Here is an 18,005-nt window from a genome sequence, read left to right as displayed (position 1 = left end):
TTGAAGATATGAGATGTATAGCAAGCAAAATGTTGAGGTTTTCTTTACCTGAAAACAGACACCCCCCTGCCCCATTACATTTAACAGAATGCTTGTCACCTTCTCCTTCTCAATTCCAATTTATTGACAAGCCAAGCCTGTCACTGGTCCTGTGAGGTTTAGCTCCCTGGCTAATTTCCTTGTCTCAGCCCAGACCCCTCCCTAGAGAGGGTTGCTCAATGCTGGCTTCATGGCGCCACTGAAGAGCCCTCAGTGCCTGACCTACAGAAAGCTGAAGCTGGCGTTAGTAATGGTATTGTATGTCTAAGGCACGCAGTTGGAAGTACTGCCGGTGATCCAGCAGTTCATCCTCTCTCTGTACAGTGCATCTGATTCTGACAGCTGTCGCTGGAAGCGTCGGTGGAATGTTCTTGGTAGCTGTGTGGTGGCGATTTGGAATCCTCTCGATCTGCATGCTCTGTGTTGGACTAGTGCTGGGGTTCCTCATCTCATCAGTGACTTTCTTTACTCCACTGGGTAAGCGATAAGTAACTGATGTTTTGTGTGTTTGAGTCACTGTTTGAATACTGCCTCATTGGATTTGCATCCTGGAGTGGCGTTGCATGTCAATGCTGCTGCTGTGGAGTTCTGCAAATGCATTGATGGTGTGACACTTTCAGACAGCACCCGTACCAGTAAAAGTCCCTCCTTCCTCAAAGGCACATTAGATGAAATATAGAATGTCTTTAGAGGTAGCTTTGTGGCTATTTGTTGTGTTAGGGGTGTGTGTTTATTAGAAATCATGGAGGTAAGGGGGCTCTGCTCTGATGGCAGCTGAGTTGAGGAACCTGGTACTTTGTTTCTGGTCTTGTACCCTCAACTTCCACTCCCACCCTTTGCCAAACCCCAGGTGTCCCTGAGGTACTTAACCATCCTGGGGCAGTAGCACAGGGGTGGTTCTGGGGTTTTTCGGTGTTTTTTTAAAAAGTAATTCAATTGCTATCAGTTTTTAAAATCTGGTTAACTTATAAGTTAACTTTCTTTGCCATTGTTTAATAATTTACATTTCCTGATTGTTGTCAAAACCAAACAAAGTATCTGCACTCAAAAGTATTCTATTTGGCTGTTTCCTTTCTGTGACAGTGTTCTTAAAACACTAGAATAAAGTTGATGGGACTTTAGATATAAAAATAGCCATTTCATGAGGCTGTCAACTCTATAGAGAATGCAGGATATAATGGAGTACAAGTCCTGTGTCCCTTATCTCCCTGAAGATTTTTTTTTTTCTAAGACTACAGAGAATTGACAACCTGTGTTTACTGTCTAAAGCCCTTTGTTCTGACTTTAGCAAACCTAGAGGCAAGCATATTCCTTCTGGCCCTGCTACAGGTAGCCTTTTATCTGGATAGTCTGATGAAAAGCAGTGTTGTGTAGGCTCGGCTAAATGACAGATTCACATGGGGATGTTTTGGAAAATACGGATTCAAGGCTGTACCCAAGATGTGCTAAATAAAATACTACCTAATGACTGGGCATGGTGGCTCATGCCTATAATCCCAGCACTTTGGGAGACCAAGTGGGAGGACTACTTGAGCTCGAGTTTGAGACCAGCCTGGGCAACATAGTGAGTCCCCATCTCTACTGGGAAAAAAAAAAAAAATAGCCAGGTGTTGTAGTGCACGCCCGTGGGCTCAGCTACTCTGGGAGGCTGAGGCTAGAGGATTGCTTGAACCCGGGAGGTTGAGGCTGCAGTGAGCTATCATGGTGCCACTGCACTCCGGCCTGGGCGACCGAACAAGACCCTGTCTCAAAACAAAAAGACCACAAAAACCAACTATTACTTAATGGGCTTCCCCCCTTTCGTTAATGCTTAGAGGATGGAGGGATGATAAGGTAGAATTTCTATTAATTTAATGTACTTTTCATGAGTAGAATGAGCATAAATTATACAGTCAGGAAAAAACCCTCCTTATGTATTCTGGCTCTGTCACTAGTTCCCTTTCTAGCTTATAACCTTGGGCAAGGTATTGAAACTTTGTTCCATCATCTGTGAAATGATCTGATAGGATAGATCTGAGGAATGAGGAAACAGAAGTAAAGAGGTCTCTTAATTTTCATCTTTATAAAAGTAGTCTAGAGCAGTTATCTCTAAACTTTTTGACATACTATTCCTATTGTTAAAAATAATTTTAGCGTATGCCCTTTATATATATTTGTTTATGAACTATCTCATAGCTCAAGGACAGTTAGAGTGATCATCTCCTCACTGCTAGTGGGTGCAAACCCATATTTTTATTTTTTAGAGACAGGATCTCTTTATGTCACCCATGCTGGACTGCAGTGACATCATAGCTCACTGCAACCTCAAACTCCAAGGCTCAAGCCATCCTCTTACCTCAGCCTCCCAAGTAGCTGGGACTACAGGTGTGTGCTGCCATATACCTGCTAATCTTTTATTTTTAGTAGAGACAGAGTTTCACTGTTGCCTAGGGTGGTCTTAAACTGGGCTCAGGCAGCCCTCCCACCTTGGTCTCTCAAAGCGTTGGGATTACAGGCTTGAGCCACTGCACGTGGCCTACATACACACACACACACACGAAATATATATATGTATATATATATATATTTTTTTTTTTTTCCCCTGAGACAAAGTCTCACTCTGTCTCTCTGGGTAGAGTGCAGTGGCGCAATCTCGGTTCACTGCACCCTCCACCTCCCGAGTTCAAGTGATTTTCCTGCCTCAGCCTGCCGAGTAGCTGGGACTACAGGTGCATACTACCATGCCCAGCTAATTTTTATATTTTTAGTAGAAATGGGGTTTCTTCATATTGGCCAGGCTGGTCTCAGACTCCTGACCTCAAGTGATCTGCTCGCTTCAACCTCCCAAAGTGTTGGGATTACAGGTGTGAGCCACCACGCCTGGCCAAGAGGCCTATGCATATTTTTAAGCATAAGCATTTGAAAAACATTTGGCTGACTGCTACAATCTGATTAGATTGTTAGTTTTCACCTTATGTGGGAAGCAATGAGCTTATTCTCTGAAAGGGTCCGTTCTTCATATGCATGCATCATAACTGTTTTTAATACCTAGATTTCTTGAAAGCCTTTTTAAAAAAAGCCACATATGTATTTTGTGAAGGTGAATATAGTTAAACTAGAGAATATAATCTGTAAGTTCACCTCAATGGCATGTTGCTGTTGGCTTCAGAGCATATGGAGTCTCAAGGTCCAATCCTGTAGCCTAGGGACTCCCACTCTTCCACTCTGACCTGGATATGTAGGTCTCGAGGCATGGGGCCATTTACAGATGGACTGAAAGGTGGTGCCAGTGTCAGTATTAAACAGCAGTCAGGCTATTCTTGCTTTTTAAACTTAATTTATAAAGAGGAATTCTTATATATTTGTTCTGGGTCAGCCTAAGTTGTACAGCATTTTAGAGTCCAGCAGCAGGAGAAGGGTTTAGGAAGAGTAGATGGTTGGTTGGTTCCTCTTTCCTGATACATGAGGAAATCACACGTCACAGTGTGCAGTGGCATGACAGGACATGTTTTGATGGTAAAAATCTGTTAAGTGGATTTGCTGTTTACACTGGGTTCATGGCTTAACTTTGAATGCCTTTTATTTATATTTTTTATTTTGCAGTATGAAATCATGAAGTCAGAAATATAGAGCTAACGGGTGATTTAGAGCTTGGAGATATAATTCAATGTCATTTTGAGGGTTAGGAAACTGAGGCTCAAGTTCATAGAGCTAGTGAATGAAAGAGCTTGGACTATTCCAGTCTCTTCTAAATGATTGTTAATAAATGTGCAGAGCATTGACCTGCTTGATTCCCCCCACCCACTTTCTAGAACACATCCTTCAAAGAAGATTGTATTGACAGTTAAATGAAGAAAATTAGAATTCATTTCTAGTTGCCAACATATTCCCTGGTTGTTACTTTAAGCCTTTGATGTATATCTGTGTTCAGATGTTCCAAGAAACTAAATCTAACTTGGTAAAGCTGTTGTTTACTCTTAGTTTCTTTTTGCTTTTTCAGGAAACCTAAAGATTTTTCATGATGATGGTGTATTCTGGGTCACTTTCTCTTGCATAGCTATCCTCATTCCAGTAGTTTTCATGGGCTGCCTAAGAATAGTAAGTGTCTCATCAAAAGTTAGATTTATTCATTATGTTATCCTGTGTTCAGCTGATCACTTATTTCATCATTTTGCATGTTTACTGGGGAGGGCTGTGTTATCTGTATCAGATGATTGCTTCTAAATAGCCCTGTTACTATGAAAGCAAAGGAAATTCTATTTATGATTATCACATGGTGTTCCCCCCGCCCCCCATCAAACGGAGCATCACAGTCAGTATGCTTTTAAGTGGGAGCAGAGAAGGTAGTGCTTACTCTAGTACACCAAACTGGTGGGTCATTAGTTTCAGCTGGCTTCAGAAGAGTGCTTCTTCCTCTAATTAGATTTTATTTTTGAAGTTCCTTCATAGGGAAGATCTTTTCCATAGTATTTGGATAAGCTGAACTGTGTTTTAAGAACTCATATGGATGTTGAAGGTTGTTTTCAGTTTATCTTTCCAGGGAACTTCTGTTCAGCTCTGAGGGGGTCTGGTCCCTTTTCATGCCTGAGGGAGCAAATGTGATTTCCTGTGATTGAAGCCAGTGGAGGGTTAGAAACTGTTTTTGTTCTACGATGGATGATGCCTAAACTCCTCCACTCTTCCACAGCTGAACATACTGACTTGTGGAGTCATTGGCTCCTATTCGGTGGTTTTAGCCGTTGGCAGTTACTTGTCCACAAGCCTTTCCTACATCACTTTGAATGTACTCAAGAGAGCGCTCAACAAGGATTTCCACAGAGCTTTCACAAATGTGCCTTTTCAAACTAATGGTAAGACTCTTAAATCCAAAAACCAGTGTGACAGCACGGTAGGAGTCTTGACCCACCTATGCTAACCAGAGCACTTGGAGACTAAATTTAAAGAAAGTCAACTGGGACAAAAGGAGGGAACACAGCATAACAATGCTGTGAGAACCCTCCGTTACGATAACTTAGGATTGTGGGAGCAAAGCATTTAAAATTTTAAGATGAAGATAAAAATCTACTAAATGAATTTCCTTAAGAAATTTCCAAGATTATTTAGGTTTACCTGGTCATTCTCAGTGGGGAGAAAAATGCTGACAGTAAAGACTTTTGACACTTATGGGTGGGGATGGAATGAGGGATGAGAATGACAACCTGATTGAATTTTAAGTTATTCCCTTGTTTCCCTCCTTTAATGAAGCATGCAGTTTGCTAGTTGAAAGAGTTTTTAATTAGTAAGCATGTAGTTTCCCTCACTTGTAAGATTCTATCCATTACAGATTTTCTATAAATTTTTTGAAGAAAAAAATGACTGCCACATGAATTGTTCAGATTGTAAGATACGTTGACTTCAGAAATGTTGAAGTGTGGAGAGTGAAAAAGCATGTCCTGGAATTGAAGATACATTGCATAAGCACAATTGTGATTGTTGCGATTTTATTTTAGGGCAAGTCTTTCCCTCTACCATCCAGAGCTTTCCCTTTGGATAAGAGGTTGATGGTAGAGACCTCGAAATCCTCGAAAACCTTAAAACTCTTGCAAATTTTAAGTACCAGACAGTGTTTTGCCGAGCCTTTTACTAAAAGCTGAGTACCAGCCGGGCGCAGTGGCTTACGCCTGTAATCCCAGCACTTTGGGAGGCCGAGGTGGGTGGATCACGAGGTCAGGAGATCGAGACCATCCTGGCTAACACGTTGAAACCCTGTCTCCACTAAAAATACAAAACATTAGCCAGGCGTGGTGGCAGGTGCCTGTAGTCCCAGTTACTCGGGAGGCTGAGGTAGGAGAATGGTGTGAACCCAAGAGACAGAGGTTGCGGTGAGCCAAGATCGTACCACTGCACTCTAGCCTGGGCGACAGAGCGAGACTCTGTCTCAAAAAAAACAAAACAAACAAGCAAAAAAAACCAGTAATGATTGGTTGAATCTTTTCATGCGCTCCTGTACCTACACTGTGAGTGCAGTAGGGCCCCATATGGAGTGGAATGGGAAAGAAATGAGCATGGTGGCATCTGATGTAACATGACATACATATGTGAAGTATAACTAGATCACTGCCTTCCTCCTCGAACTCCCTCTGAAAAAACACACAACCAACTGTGGGTACTTGTTGGAAGGCCAAAGATCCAAACAACTGATTTTTTTACAACCTGTCTGGACTTTCAAATGTCTGTAATAGAAAAATCCTAGTTTCAAAAGTAAGACTGTGGCTTCCCCACTGATTCCTTGGTTTGTATGTGAGGAACTACATATGTGTTTGGACTAACTCACCAGAAAGTCTATTAGAAAGGAAGATACAGATTTAGTCCATGAAGGGTTGTGTTATTATGTTAGATTTTAAAATACTAGAGTTCAAACTGTACTTTTTCTACTGTTTTTTAGACTTTATTATCCTGGCAGTATGGGGCATGCTGGCTGTAAGTGGAATTACATTACAGATTCGAAGAGAGAGAGGACGACCGTTTTTCCCTCCCCACCCATACAAGTTATGGAAGCAAGAGAGAGAGCGCCGAGTTACGAACATTCTGGACCCTAGCTACCACATTCCTCCACTGAGAGAGAGGCTCTATGGCCGATTAACTCAGTTCAAAGAGCTCTTCCAGAAGGAGCAGCCAGCTGGAGAGAGAACGCCCCTGCTTCTGTAGATGTCCAGGGGTTTGGTTAGTGTGCCTCAGCTTTGGAGTTCATGCCTGGAGTGATTCAGCAGTCTCTGGTGCAAGTCTAATAAGAGATCAGGCATATAGATCTGTGCTTTGCATAATATTATGGTGCCCTTATTGATATACGGTAAGGGTGTATACTAGGGGATTAGGATGATTCTAAGAGTAATGAGAAAGATGACCAAAAGGTTGGTGGTAGGGAGGCTTTTCCTTATTTCCAAATACTTGAGAAATTACCTTTTGGTTTACAAATCTATGATCAACTTATTCCATTAAATAGATACATTTAAAACATTAAAAACTGATTCTCCTGCAGAGCCCTGGTGTTTCTTTTTATAACCCCTTGAAACAAGTCTCTCACCTGAGTTTGTCTGAACTTTTGGAGGGAGTTTATTACTGAGTCTTTATTTGTGACAGTATTTGGAGATTGAGGGATTTGATACTTAGGCCTTTGAATTTTAGAAAACAAAAAGAGAAGCAGGCCAGGCATGGTGGCTCACACCTGTAATCCCAATTCTGGGAAGCCAAGGTGGGAGTATCGCTTGAGTCCAGGAGTTTGAGACCAACATGGGCAACACGACAAGACCCCATCTCTATAAAAAAATTAAAAAATTAGCCAGGCATGGTGGCATGTGCCTACTCCCAGCTCCCAAGGAGACTGAGATAGGAGGATCTCTTGAGCCCTGAAGATTGAGGCTACAATAAGCCACTACACTCCAGCTTGGGTGACAGAGACCCTGTCTCAAAAAGAGAAAGAAAAAAACAAAAAAAAGCAACTTATTTTCTTACTAAAAGCAGTCTGATTACTTAGTTGCATGTCCTTCTTAGTATCATACATTATCCGAAAGTTACCCTTTTGTTTAAAAATAAAAATTTTTAAATCTTGATAAAATACACATAAAATTTACCTTCTTATTCATGTGTAAGTGTACAATTCAGTAGGTTCCCTTTGTTTTTGCCTTTTATGGCTTAAAATGGTAATTGAAATAGCTAAATTATTATTTGAAAATAGGCCAATTTATATAGATAATAGAATTTTACAAGGGTGATTTATTTATATTCCAAATAAAGGAGCCCCCCTTTTTTTAAGGCCTTTTAAAATACTGTCAACAGGTGATCTTTAACTGCATTAGCTGACATATGGATTATGTTTGTTTTTAGGAAATAACCCCCACCTTAATCTATATTGCCTACCAGGTGCGGTGGCTCACGCCTATAATCGCAGCATTTTGGGAGGTCGAGGTGAATGGATCACCTGGGATCAGGAGTTCAAGACCAGCCTGGCCAACATAGTGGTATCTACTATATTCTAGTATAGTAGGATATATACTCCTATACCCCATCTCTGCTAAAAATACAAAAATCAGCTGGGCATTGTAATGCAGGTAACTGTAATCCCAACTACTCGGGAGGCTGAGGAAGGAGAATTGCTTGAATCCAGGAGGCAGAGGTTGCAGTGAGCCAAGATCATGCCACTGCACTCCAGCCTGGGCAACAGAATGAGACTCTGTCTCAAAATAAATAAATAAATAAATAAATAAATAAATAAATAAATAAATAAATAAATGTCTATATTGCCATTAATAAGAAAACCTTAGAAAAATTTGTACTTCATAGTTCTTTCTGCTCAGTTAGCTGTGTTAGCATTAGTGTAAAATATAAGTCTTAATAATTTCTTTTCTGTACAAAGCCTTTGTACAGAAAGGCTTCATCCTTAAAGTGATGAGGGTGGAGTCAAAAAGGATTCAGGCGTTTAGAGGAGCTGCTTTTCATTAGGACCTTGGAGAGTCCCCTCAGTTTTGACACCCTTGTTTCACCACAAGAAAGCACCCGACACCCTGGGTTGCATACTTACTACTCAGGGGCTTTCCCCCCAGCTTTCAGAGCACTAAATTATTGTGAGCTGGTGCCTCTGCAGGCCTGAGTATTAGGGTTGGTGAACGTTGTTGCATACACATTTGTGAGTTAACCACTATTTAAATGATGCTGCTTTTTAAAGTTTTTTCAAAGTACAATAGATTTTTGAAGTTTCAGGTAACTGGAAAAATCTTTAACTTTTGCTTTAAGTGTTTGAGGCAGGATAAAACAACATACAAAATATAAAACAATTTTTGCTTTGAAAAATTCAATGCAGGTGACCATTTACTGCTTATTCTGTAATGCTTACTGTCTATAACTAACTTCAGTAACACTGAAACTTGATGAAAAGTTTTTTTAAATTATTTACTGTAAGGACAAAGTTATATGGAATGTTTGTGAGTTAGTTTCTATACCATCTGAATGTACTGCCAGTGAAGACTGTAAAGACACAACACACTATTCTGGAGGGAGGATACAAATTGTTTAAAATTTTTCATAATTTGTGAATAAGTCTGTATAGTTTTTATAATAAATCCTTATTTTGAAAAAAATGCTAAAAACTTCATTAAATACTTTCATAAATTTTTTCAGATTATATTTGTACGATAGCTACAAGACACAAGGAATTTCATAGCTATAAAAAAGTTATTTAATATGGGCAAACAATATAGTTCTTCATTTTAAAAAAATCACAAAGATAATTAACAGGAAGTGAAACCTGGGGCAATGTGTTAAAAGATTAATTTGGTGTTATTAGCACTTCAGATGTGTCAAACTAAAGAAAAGTAGTAGTTAACAGGAAACTCTGTTGAACTGTTCTTTAAAATGTTTTCAGAAATTTCTGAAAATTTTATCTGTTATAGGTTAGCTACCAGGTTGCCAAACCATACTAGGTATATTATACCACAAGCCAGTTGAGTTTTCTGTAGCAGGTGAAATAGAAAACTGATTCCAACAAAGGAATTGCTAGAATATCAAACCTTCAAAGGACTTTAGAGATCATGTTCACTGACCTCTTTATTTAATACCTGAGGAAATTCTTAAATTAATGATACGAAGTCACAGTTATCAAGAAGTAACAGTGCTCACACCAAAACTGGGATGCCTAACTCCCTATCCAAATGTGCTTTACACTCGTCATGATGAAGATGTAAAGCACCAGGTATTTTCTATTTTCTTCTGCTGACGAATTGATAGGATGTTTCTAATATAAATATTACTTTTTATCAGTTCTTTTTGAAAATTAATTTTACACAGTGATAGCATGTTTTTCCAAGTTAATTTTCTGAAGTAATGGACCATTTATTTCAAATGATTGGTACATAATATTTAAAATTTCCAATATCAATATCTCCACAGCAGCATCTGTAGAAACTTGGTCCAAAGTTCACTCCTAGGTGATGTACTTAATAACTGTTAGTAACATTCATTCAAACCCAGAGTTCTTGGCTCTAATTTCCTGAGAACAGGGACTTGCCCTAAGGCATAGCCCATCATTGTACCCCAGCCCTTGTTGGGAGGGCAGCTATCTATAGTTTTCTGATAGACTAAGCTGTGCCCCCCAACAAATTTATATGTTGAATCCCTAACACCCAGTACCTCAGAATGTGACCTTATTTGGAGACGGGGCCTTTAAAGAGGTTCCAAATTAAATTGAGACTATTAGAGTGGGTCCTAATCCAATCTGACTAGTGTCTTTGTAAGAAGGGGAGATTAGGGCACAGAAACACCAGGTGCATGTGCTCACAGGGGAAAGACAGTGTGAAGAGCAGCAAGAAGGTAGCCATCTGCAAGCAGACCCTGCTGGCACCTTGGTCATGAACTTCCAGCCTCGAGAACTGTGAGAAACAGTATTTCTGTTGTTTAAGCCATTCAGTCAGTGGTATTTTGTTATGTCAAAAGAATTCACGTTGCAAACCTTTTTACCCTGATTGTTGACTGAAATGCCTCTTGACAATTTGGCCATTGTATTTGCAAGGACCACTCTTTATGAAATTGACACAAAGAGGGGCTTAAGTTAGTGGGAACTCTGGACTTACCCAGGGACTACCATGTAATCATTACACTGGAGAGGGTGGTAGGTCTGGATCAAGCTTAAGATTTTTTAAAAAATTGTTATACAGGAGTGGTGTGGTGGCTCACACCTGTAATCTCAGCACTTTGAGAGGCCGAGGCAGGCAGATTAAGTCAGAAGTTCAAGACCAGCCTGGCCAACATGGTGAAACCCCATCTCTACTAAATATATATATAAATGAGCCAGGCATGATGGCACACACCTGTCAGCTACTTGGGAGGCTAAGGTGGAAGAATCACTTGAACCCAGAGGGTGGAGGCTGCAGTGAGCCGAGATTGCACTATTGCACTCCAGCCTGGGTGACAAAGCAAGACACTGTCTCAAAAAAATACATAAAAATGGTATATATATGATAGTGAGGCTTTGACTTATATCTCACATTCACTCATTAAATATTTGTTGAGTTCCTGTATGCCAGGCAATGCCTTAAGCACTAGGAGATGGAAAACACAGGCATGGTCTTTGCTATCTGGGACTGAAGTGTAAGTGAGACAGATACTAAAACAGTTACACAAGATGTATAATATGCAATGAAAACGTATAATGGGGTAGGGGTAGAAAGTGGGATGCCAGGGAAGGAGTCCTTGAGGAAGTGACATTCCAGCTGAAACTTGGAGGTTGAGTAGGAGTAGCCAAAACCAAGTATGTCCCGTGTAGGAGGGGGAGTATTAACAGAAGCCTCAAGGCCTCCCCTTCTCATTGTGGAGAGCTGTAAAACCAACACATGCCAATTGTAACCTTGGGTCTGCAACCTAAGTTTAACTCTTAAAACCAAGTTTTGTTAAATCTCACACTGACAATGCCGGTAACAAGATTATCTTCCCACGTACAGAATAAGGATGAGACAAGATCAACCACTCTTCTGCCTACCCTGAGACAGATGGATAATTGAGCCTTTACTCCCTTTTTTCAGTTTACCTTATCTTATATGAAACATAGATTTACTGAGCATTAATGAGCCTCACAAGAAGGTAATCATTTGCCTCACTGCCTAACCCCTCTCCTTTTCCCTCCTCGCTCTCTCCCGTAAATAATGAGTTTCCAAAACCCTCTTTAGAAAGCTCAGGTCACAGATGCTCATGTAACTTGCATTTTTTCCCTGGCATGTCTTTAAACTTTGGCTCAATAAACCTCTGATTTATCAAAGACACTTGGCCTCAGTCACTTTTTTTGGTTAACAAGTTTTCTGATTCACAAGAAACATGACCTCTGGGAAGACAGAGGCTGTAGGAAGAGGTTTACTCTGAATTGCAAATTTTTTACTATGCTAGATTTTTAAGTGTACATTTATTTTTTCATTTAAAAAATAAAACATGACCTAATAAACTTCTGGGAATTTGCACGCTAGGAATTACAATAAATAAAGGTATGTATATGGATGTTTACTGCAGCATTATTTTATGTTAAACTTTGCAAACTAAATATCCATCAATTGGGGGAATTGATGAATAAATTACAACTCCATAATGGTAGCTACAAAATGCTTGATTTATAGGCATCAAAAACTGACTGGCTAAATCATATAATTAGCTGGAAGAATACTGATGCTATTTGTTTCAGGACATTTCCCTGTATGCATCTGAATTTTACATATTTGTAATTATATGTGTAATTTATGTTAAGCTTTTTAATGCAAATTTAGGTACTTTTTTCTTCCTGTTGCTAGCATCTTCAAGCCATAGGCTGTAATCAACTGTACTGAGTGGATACTGATACTTAACTATTCCCCTACTGTAGGATATTTAGGTTGACTCCAATTTGTATACCTTAACACTACCATAATGTAGCTTTGACCAGGGGTAGCAGTGGAGGAGAGAAATGGTAGGATTCTGATATATTTGGAAGGAATAGCCAACAACAGGATTTGCTGATGAATAGGATGCATGATATGAGAAAGTGGAGTCAAAGTTGCCACCTAGGTTTTTGGCCGTAGCAACTCAAAGGATGGAGTTGTCATCAAGCAAGATGGGAAAGAGTATGGAGAGGTTCTGGGAGATTTGGAGTTTGGCTTTAGACATCTTAAGCTTAAAATGTCTCTTTGACAGTCACAGCTGCATGAATCCGGGGTGAGAGGTCTATGCTGGAACTGAATTTAGCAGCCATCAAGCATAGTGGTGGTATTTAATCATGAGACTGGGGGAGATCACCCTGAGTAGAGATACTGCACAGAATAGGTATAAGGACTGAGCCCAATGGCTCTCTAATGTTAAGAGGTCAGAGAGAAGAAACAAAGGAGACTGAGGAGCAGGCAGTGAGGTAAAAGGAAAATGTCTCCTCAAATTCCAATTAGAAATTATCTTCATCAGTATTTTACTAAAAAATGTTCTATTTCACTCTGACAATGAAAAACGGTAGTGACTACCAAGATTAAGTTATGGATCTATGATCTTCCATTTTTCATTGAAGCAATTTCTTTTTTTTTTTTTTTTGAGATGGAGTTTCACTATTATTGCCCAGGCTGGAGTGCAATGGCACAGTCTCGGCTCACTGCAACCTCTGCTTCCCAGGTTCAAGCGATTCTCCTGCCTCAACCTCCCGAGTAGCTGAGATTACAGGCACCCGCCACCACCCCCAGCTAACTTTTTGTATTTTTAGTACAGACAGGGTTTACCATGTTGGCTAGGCTGGTCTCGAACTCCTGACCTCAAGTGATCCACCCCTCTTGGCCTCCCAAAGTGCTGGGATTACAGGGAAGCAATTTCTATAAAATCTTAGAAGTCACCTTGATATTGAAGAATATAAAATTAGAGCAGAAATTATCTGTGAGGTTATAAATAATTGGTTTTTAAGAGCTGTTCTTTCTTATATAAAATAAAAAATATAGTTGATAGATGATAAATAAATGATGTCTTAAGTTTCCTAGGGTTACTGTAACAAATTACCACAGGCTGGGTGAATGAAAACAACAGAAATTTATTTCCTCACAGTTCTGGAGGCCAGAAATCTGCAATCAAACAGGCTTGGTCCTTTCTGGAGGCCGTGAAGAACCCATTCCATGCCTCTTGCAGCTTCTGGTGGTGACTAGCAGTCCCTGCGTAATTCACTGCCTCTGTCCTCATGCAGCTATGTCTGTTTCATATCTCCTTCTCTCTCATTGTAAGGACACTAGTCACTGGGTTTGGAGCCCACCCTAAATCCAGAGTAATTATATCATAAGATCCCCTAATGACATCTGTAAAGACTATTTCCAAATATGGTCACCTTCCCAGGTGTATCAGGTTAGGACTCAGACTTAACCTTCTAGGGGACATGACTCAACCTACTACAGATCGTAAGAAATTCTGCAGGATCCTACACTGAGAAGCTGCTAATTCCTAAGGCATACAGATAGAGGTCGCTGCTTTGTAGTAAGAAGAGACAAAAGACCTTAAAATTAAACCATATATAAGAATAAATGTAAGCACTTTTCAAATTAAATTGGGGACCACACCAATTTTAATCACTCCTCTTTAATAATAAAATAGGTTCCTATGCAGTACATACCTCAAACATAAACTTAAGGTTCTGTTTAACAATAACCAAAAAAAAAAAGAGATGGAAAAGTGTCACTAAATAACAAAGTAAATGTCTTTAAACATGAAGACCTTAAATTCATATCCAAGCAAAAAGACCAATAAGTTAATCCAACTTGTTTACAAAAATAATTATTTATCAAGCAATCTTTTATAGCAGAGCTGCCTCAATGAACTGCCTCAGGCTTAATCTCAATTGTGTAGCTTATTTCATTTCTTTATTACCAGGGATAAAAAGTATCTGAATGAATGTGTCATTAAATTAAGGGATACTTTCCCAAAAACAATAAAAAAGTTTCAAAATAAAAACCTGTCATTTATTTATAAAATATCAAATAAGGCCTCTGACTGAAAAAAGAAATCTATGTCATGTTTGGGCCATTAGCCCTTTTCTATTCCATCAGTCTTATCGACCCCACTAACCCCAAACTTAAGATAAAAAAATTCTAAAGTGTAGTTTTGAATTTTACCAATATATGAAATTATACATAAAATTATCATATAAAGTAATATTTAACAAATTATATACTCAAAGTATAATTTTGTCTTAATTTTAATATGTATTCAATATAAATGAGTACAATATGTTTAATCATGTTTGACACTCTTCTTTTATCCCTTTTTAATACAATCACCACAACATAAGAAAATTTAGGTTTCAACTGATGTCAAAGCACATTTCTGCATCTGGTGGTTTTTTAAAAATTTACATATTTGACATTTTAAAAGACAACAGAAACAAATCCACAGATTACTCCACCTCTACCCCTCTTTCAGCTGAAAGGTTTTAAGAAAAAAGTTACAGGTTATGAGGACCGGATGGAGCTTAAAAACAGATCCGGAATTTTTTTTTTTGAAATTTTAATTTACTTTTTTTTTGTATCTCAAGAATACTTAAATAAAAAAAAAGGGTTATATGAGGCAGAGGAATTCCCAATTCACTTTGAAATTACCATACCTATCTTGCTATATCAAACATTTAGAGTCTGTTAACTAAATGAACTACATAATATCCTTAAAAATCAGCCAGAGAAGAGAAAACAAATCTCATCTTCTTTATCAACTTTGAACCAAAACTTATCCTTTTAAAGTAGTTTAACCTACTAAATATGTCTATTATAAGATCTTCTTTCTTAGAAAGTAGTATTCCTTCTTTTTCATTCCTGAAATGATATTTCTTACACTTAAACTAAGTTATGGACAGTTGTTAGCTAAGTATCAGTTATGGTAAATTGCTAAAATTAAATTACCTGTTTAAGGTACATATAACACATTACTATAGCCTTTAAAACTAAATTTTCTTTCACAAAAATTTAAATAAATGTGAAAGTAGGCAATCACTAGAAGTCTCATGGCATATAAACTTTTTATTAACTTTGACGCCAACTAAGAAGGATGAAATTTAGGATACAAATCTTACATTCACAAAACAGTGGCAAAAATGGTATAATTTTATGAATTCTCAAACATTTACTGGGAATATTCAAGTTTACCTAATTAATCACCCACAAAGCCAGCAGTACTGCCAAAAGCTCTTGGTATATTCAGTAGTCACTGTGAAAACCTTTCATTTGTCTACCAACTGGCAATGGCTCAGTTTCTATTTTCCAATTATGTTTTGGAATAAAGTCTATGACTATTAACTATGCATTTTTTGTTGCTATCTCATAGCCAGTGCACTGTACATATTTACAGAGAAAAAAATAAAGGATTCAATTTTCTGTCCATTCATTCATTCACTTATTTGACCATTTCGAGTCATGTAAGAAGCTCACAGACTCAGAAGCTCTTCAGCTCTTCCTCAGACTCAAGTCACTGTTGGTCACTAATGCTGACAAAGAAGTACTTTCCGACGCATCGTCTTTCCTTAGGTTCAAAAATGATTCTCGAGTTATTTGAAGGATCTCTCTCAAGCCTTTGTTTTCTTGCTATAAGGCAAGCAAAAACAAAAATGCAGTCACCATCTACAAGGTAGCTACAACAGCACAAACATATGTTAGGAAAAACTAAACATATGAAAGTATAACAAATAAGCAAGATCTGTAATTGGCATTAATCTACTCAATGATATATGCACTTGGCAACTTGAATCTAAAGAACACTTACGCAGCTAGGAATCGTGTTCAACATCTTCCACCACCGCAAAGCCTTCTAATTAAGCAGCTACAATTGTAAATAGAAGCTCAGAAATTGCCTTATTTTACAATCACATTAGAGATGAAGATAATAACATCTAGATTTATTTTTATTTAAACTTATAAAGCCAGTGAATAGGCTAGAATCTCTCAGTACTTTTTGGTATTTTTATTACTTTCCATGATAGCACAGAATGCAGGACAAGTTTATCTCACTGGTATTTGAGAACAGCAGAGTAAGGGTAGCTGATGATATTTTTCAAGAAGGAAAGTAAGTGACCAAATCTGGCACTGGTAAATAACTTTGCTTTCCAGCCTCTTTTTGGTTCGTTACTGTAAAAAAAATGTGTAGACATTTAACAATAACCTTTCATAATTTATTCTCTATCACTGTCTTTCTAAATTTTAGTACTCACTTTCTAAATTCAGTCTCACTTTCTAAATTTTAGTACTCTAAAGCAGATTCCCCACCATGATTTCAAAATGAAGCTCTTAAAGCATAAAAGTCTATTGTACTGATATCAGTTATTCAGAGACTGGTACTTTCACTATCACAAAATAAAGGACAGATGAGACAACGGTTTTTAGAATCCCCAGAAAAAGTAAGAATGCCCCTAAATATTTGTGGATTAAAAAAAATTTCCCTGTATCACTATGATCTCAAATAGAATAAACACAATTTTTAAAATTATTCAATTCTACATTCACTTCATAAGATAAGCAATATAGGATCAAACATCAATTTTCTAAATTACTGATATATTGTAAATTACTAATAATCCTAGATTCTTGCATCACCATATAAATGGTCTTGCATAATATGCCCACATAAACAGCATCCAGGAGAACATTACTAGTACCCAAGAAAAGTAAATATATATTTAAAAATGGGATATACTTTCTGGCATAAATCTTTGTATGCACAGTTTTCATCTACATTTGCAATGTAAAACTTACTTCAAGTTGGAATATTCGTTCTTGTTCCTTGCAACCCTGTTGCTCGTCAATTTCAATGGCTTTCCTCATTACTGCTGCCATTTCAGTTATCTGGTCAACATGTGCTTGCAGTTCCTGAAAGAGAGGGATGGGAGTTGGAAATCAGCAAAATACTTTATTTTTGGATCCTCTCCTTTTTATAAAATCTGCAGTACCACTTAACATGAATATTCTTACATTGTCACTTAATATGAATAAAACAAATATTAACAATGAAGTTGGTTGACCACAGATGGGTTTTTGAAATCAGATTTGTCAGGACTAGAATTAAGAATAAGCAGCACAATAAAACTAAACCTAGCAGCAAGAAAAATATTCATATTTTACATTCCTCTCACCGCAATGATCAACTTTGTCTTTTTTTTGCACTTACATACACTATTGTTCAAAGTAATGTGAAAGATAAAAATTGCCGACGCATTCAATCTCTTTTCCTCGCTGAAGTCGTCAATGATTTAGAAATCTTTTCTGTATTTGCTCAGGCCTATAAATTTATCTCAATCCAATCTGTAACCTTTTCTAGGTCATAATCCTGAGAGCAGGAACTGCATCTTTACATCTGCCTTCTATTTAGTGTATGGTATATGATAAATACTATATAAAATGAGCACAATTCTGCTTTTCAGTGTTAAAATATTAAATGGACTTCTTTGCCAACTGTTGAAAATAGAGTATCACTATAATACAGACATCCGCATTTGTTAGGCG

General features: G+C 38.0%; 2 protein-coding genes across 5 annotated transcripts in view; one reads left to right on the top strand and one right to left on the bottom strand.

The window, feature by feature from the left end:
- The window catches only part of TM7SF3 (transmembrane 7 superfamily member 3), a 47,146-nt gene extending 38,015 nt beyond the window's left edge, over positions 1-9,131 (top strand). For both annotated transcript variants that reach the window (XM_030939130.1, XM_010379859.2), the window contains 4 exons: positions 364-516; positions 4,019-4,116; positions 4,706-4,868; positions 6,443-9,131. In XM_030939130.1, coding sequence (XP_030794990.1) covers positions 364-516; positions 4,019-4,116; positions 4,706-4,868; positions 6,443-6,705 — 677 coding nt within the window. In that variant the 3' untranslated portion in view covers positions 6,706-9,131. The remainder of the gene's footprint in view (positions 1-363; positions 517-4,018; positions 4,117-4,705; positions 4,869-6,442) is intronic.
- A 4,952-nt stretch (positions 9,132-14,083) lies between these two features.
- The window catches only part of FGFR1OP2 (FGFR1 oncogene partner 2), a 29,421-nt gene continuing 25,499 nt past the window's right edge, over positions 14,084-18,005 (bottom strand). For all 3 annotated transcript variants that reach the window (XM_010379856.2, XM_010379858.2, XM_010379857.2), the window contains 2 exons: positions 17,259-17,372; positions 14,084-16,094 (listed from right to left, as the gene is read on the bottom strand). In XM_010379856.2, coding sequence (XP_010378158.1) covers positions 15,957-16,094; positions 17,259-17,372 — 252 coding nt within the window. In that variant the 3' untranslated portion in view covers positions 14,084-15,956. The remainder of the gene's footprint in view (positions 16,095-17,258; positions 17,373-18,005) is intronic.

Source organism: Rhinopithecus roxellana, chromosome 10 (genome assembly GCF_007565055.1).
Source record: "Rhinopithecus roxellana isolate Shanxi Qingling chromosome 10, ASM756505v1, whole genome shotgun sequence".
NCBI classification, from domain to species: domain Eukaryota; kingdom Metazoa; phylum Chordata; class Mammalia; order Primates; family Cercopithecidae; genus Rhinopithecus; species Rhinopithecus roxellana.
This window is presented reverse-complemented; position numbering and strand designations above follow the sequence as displayed.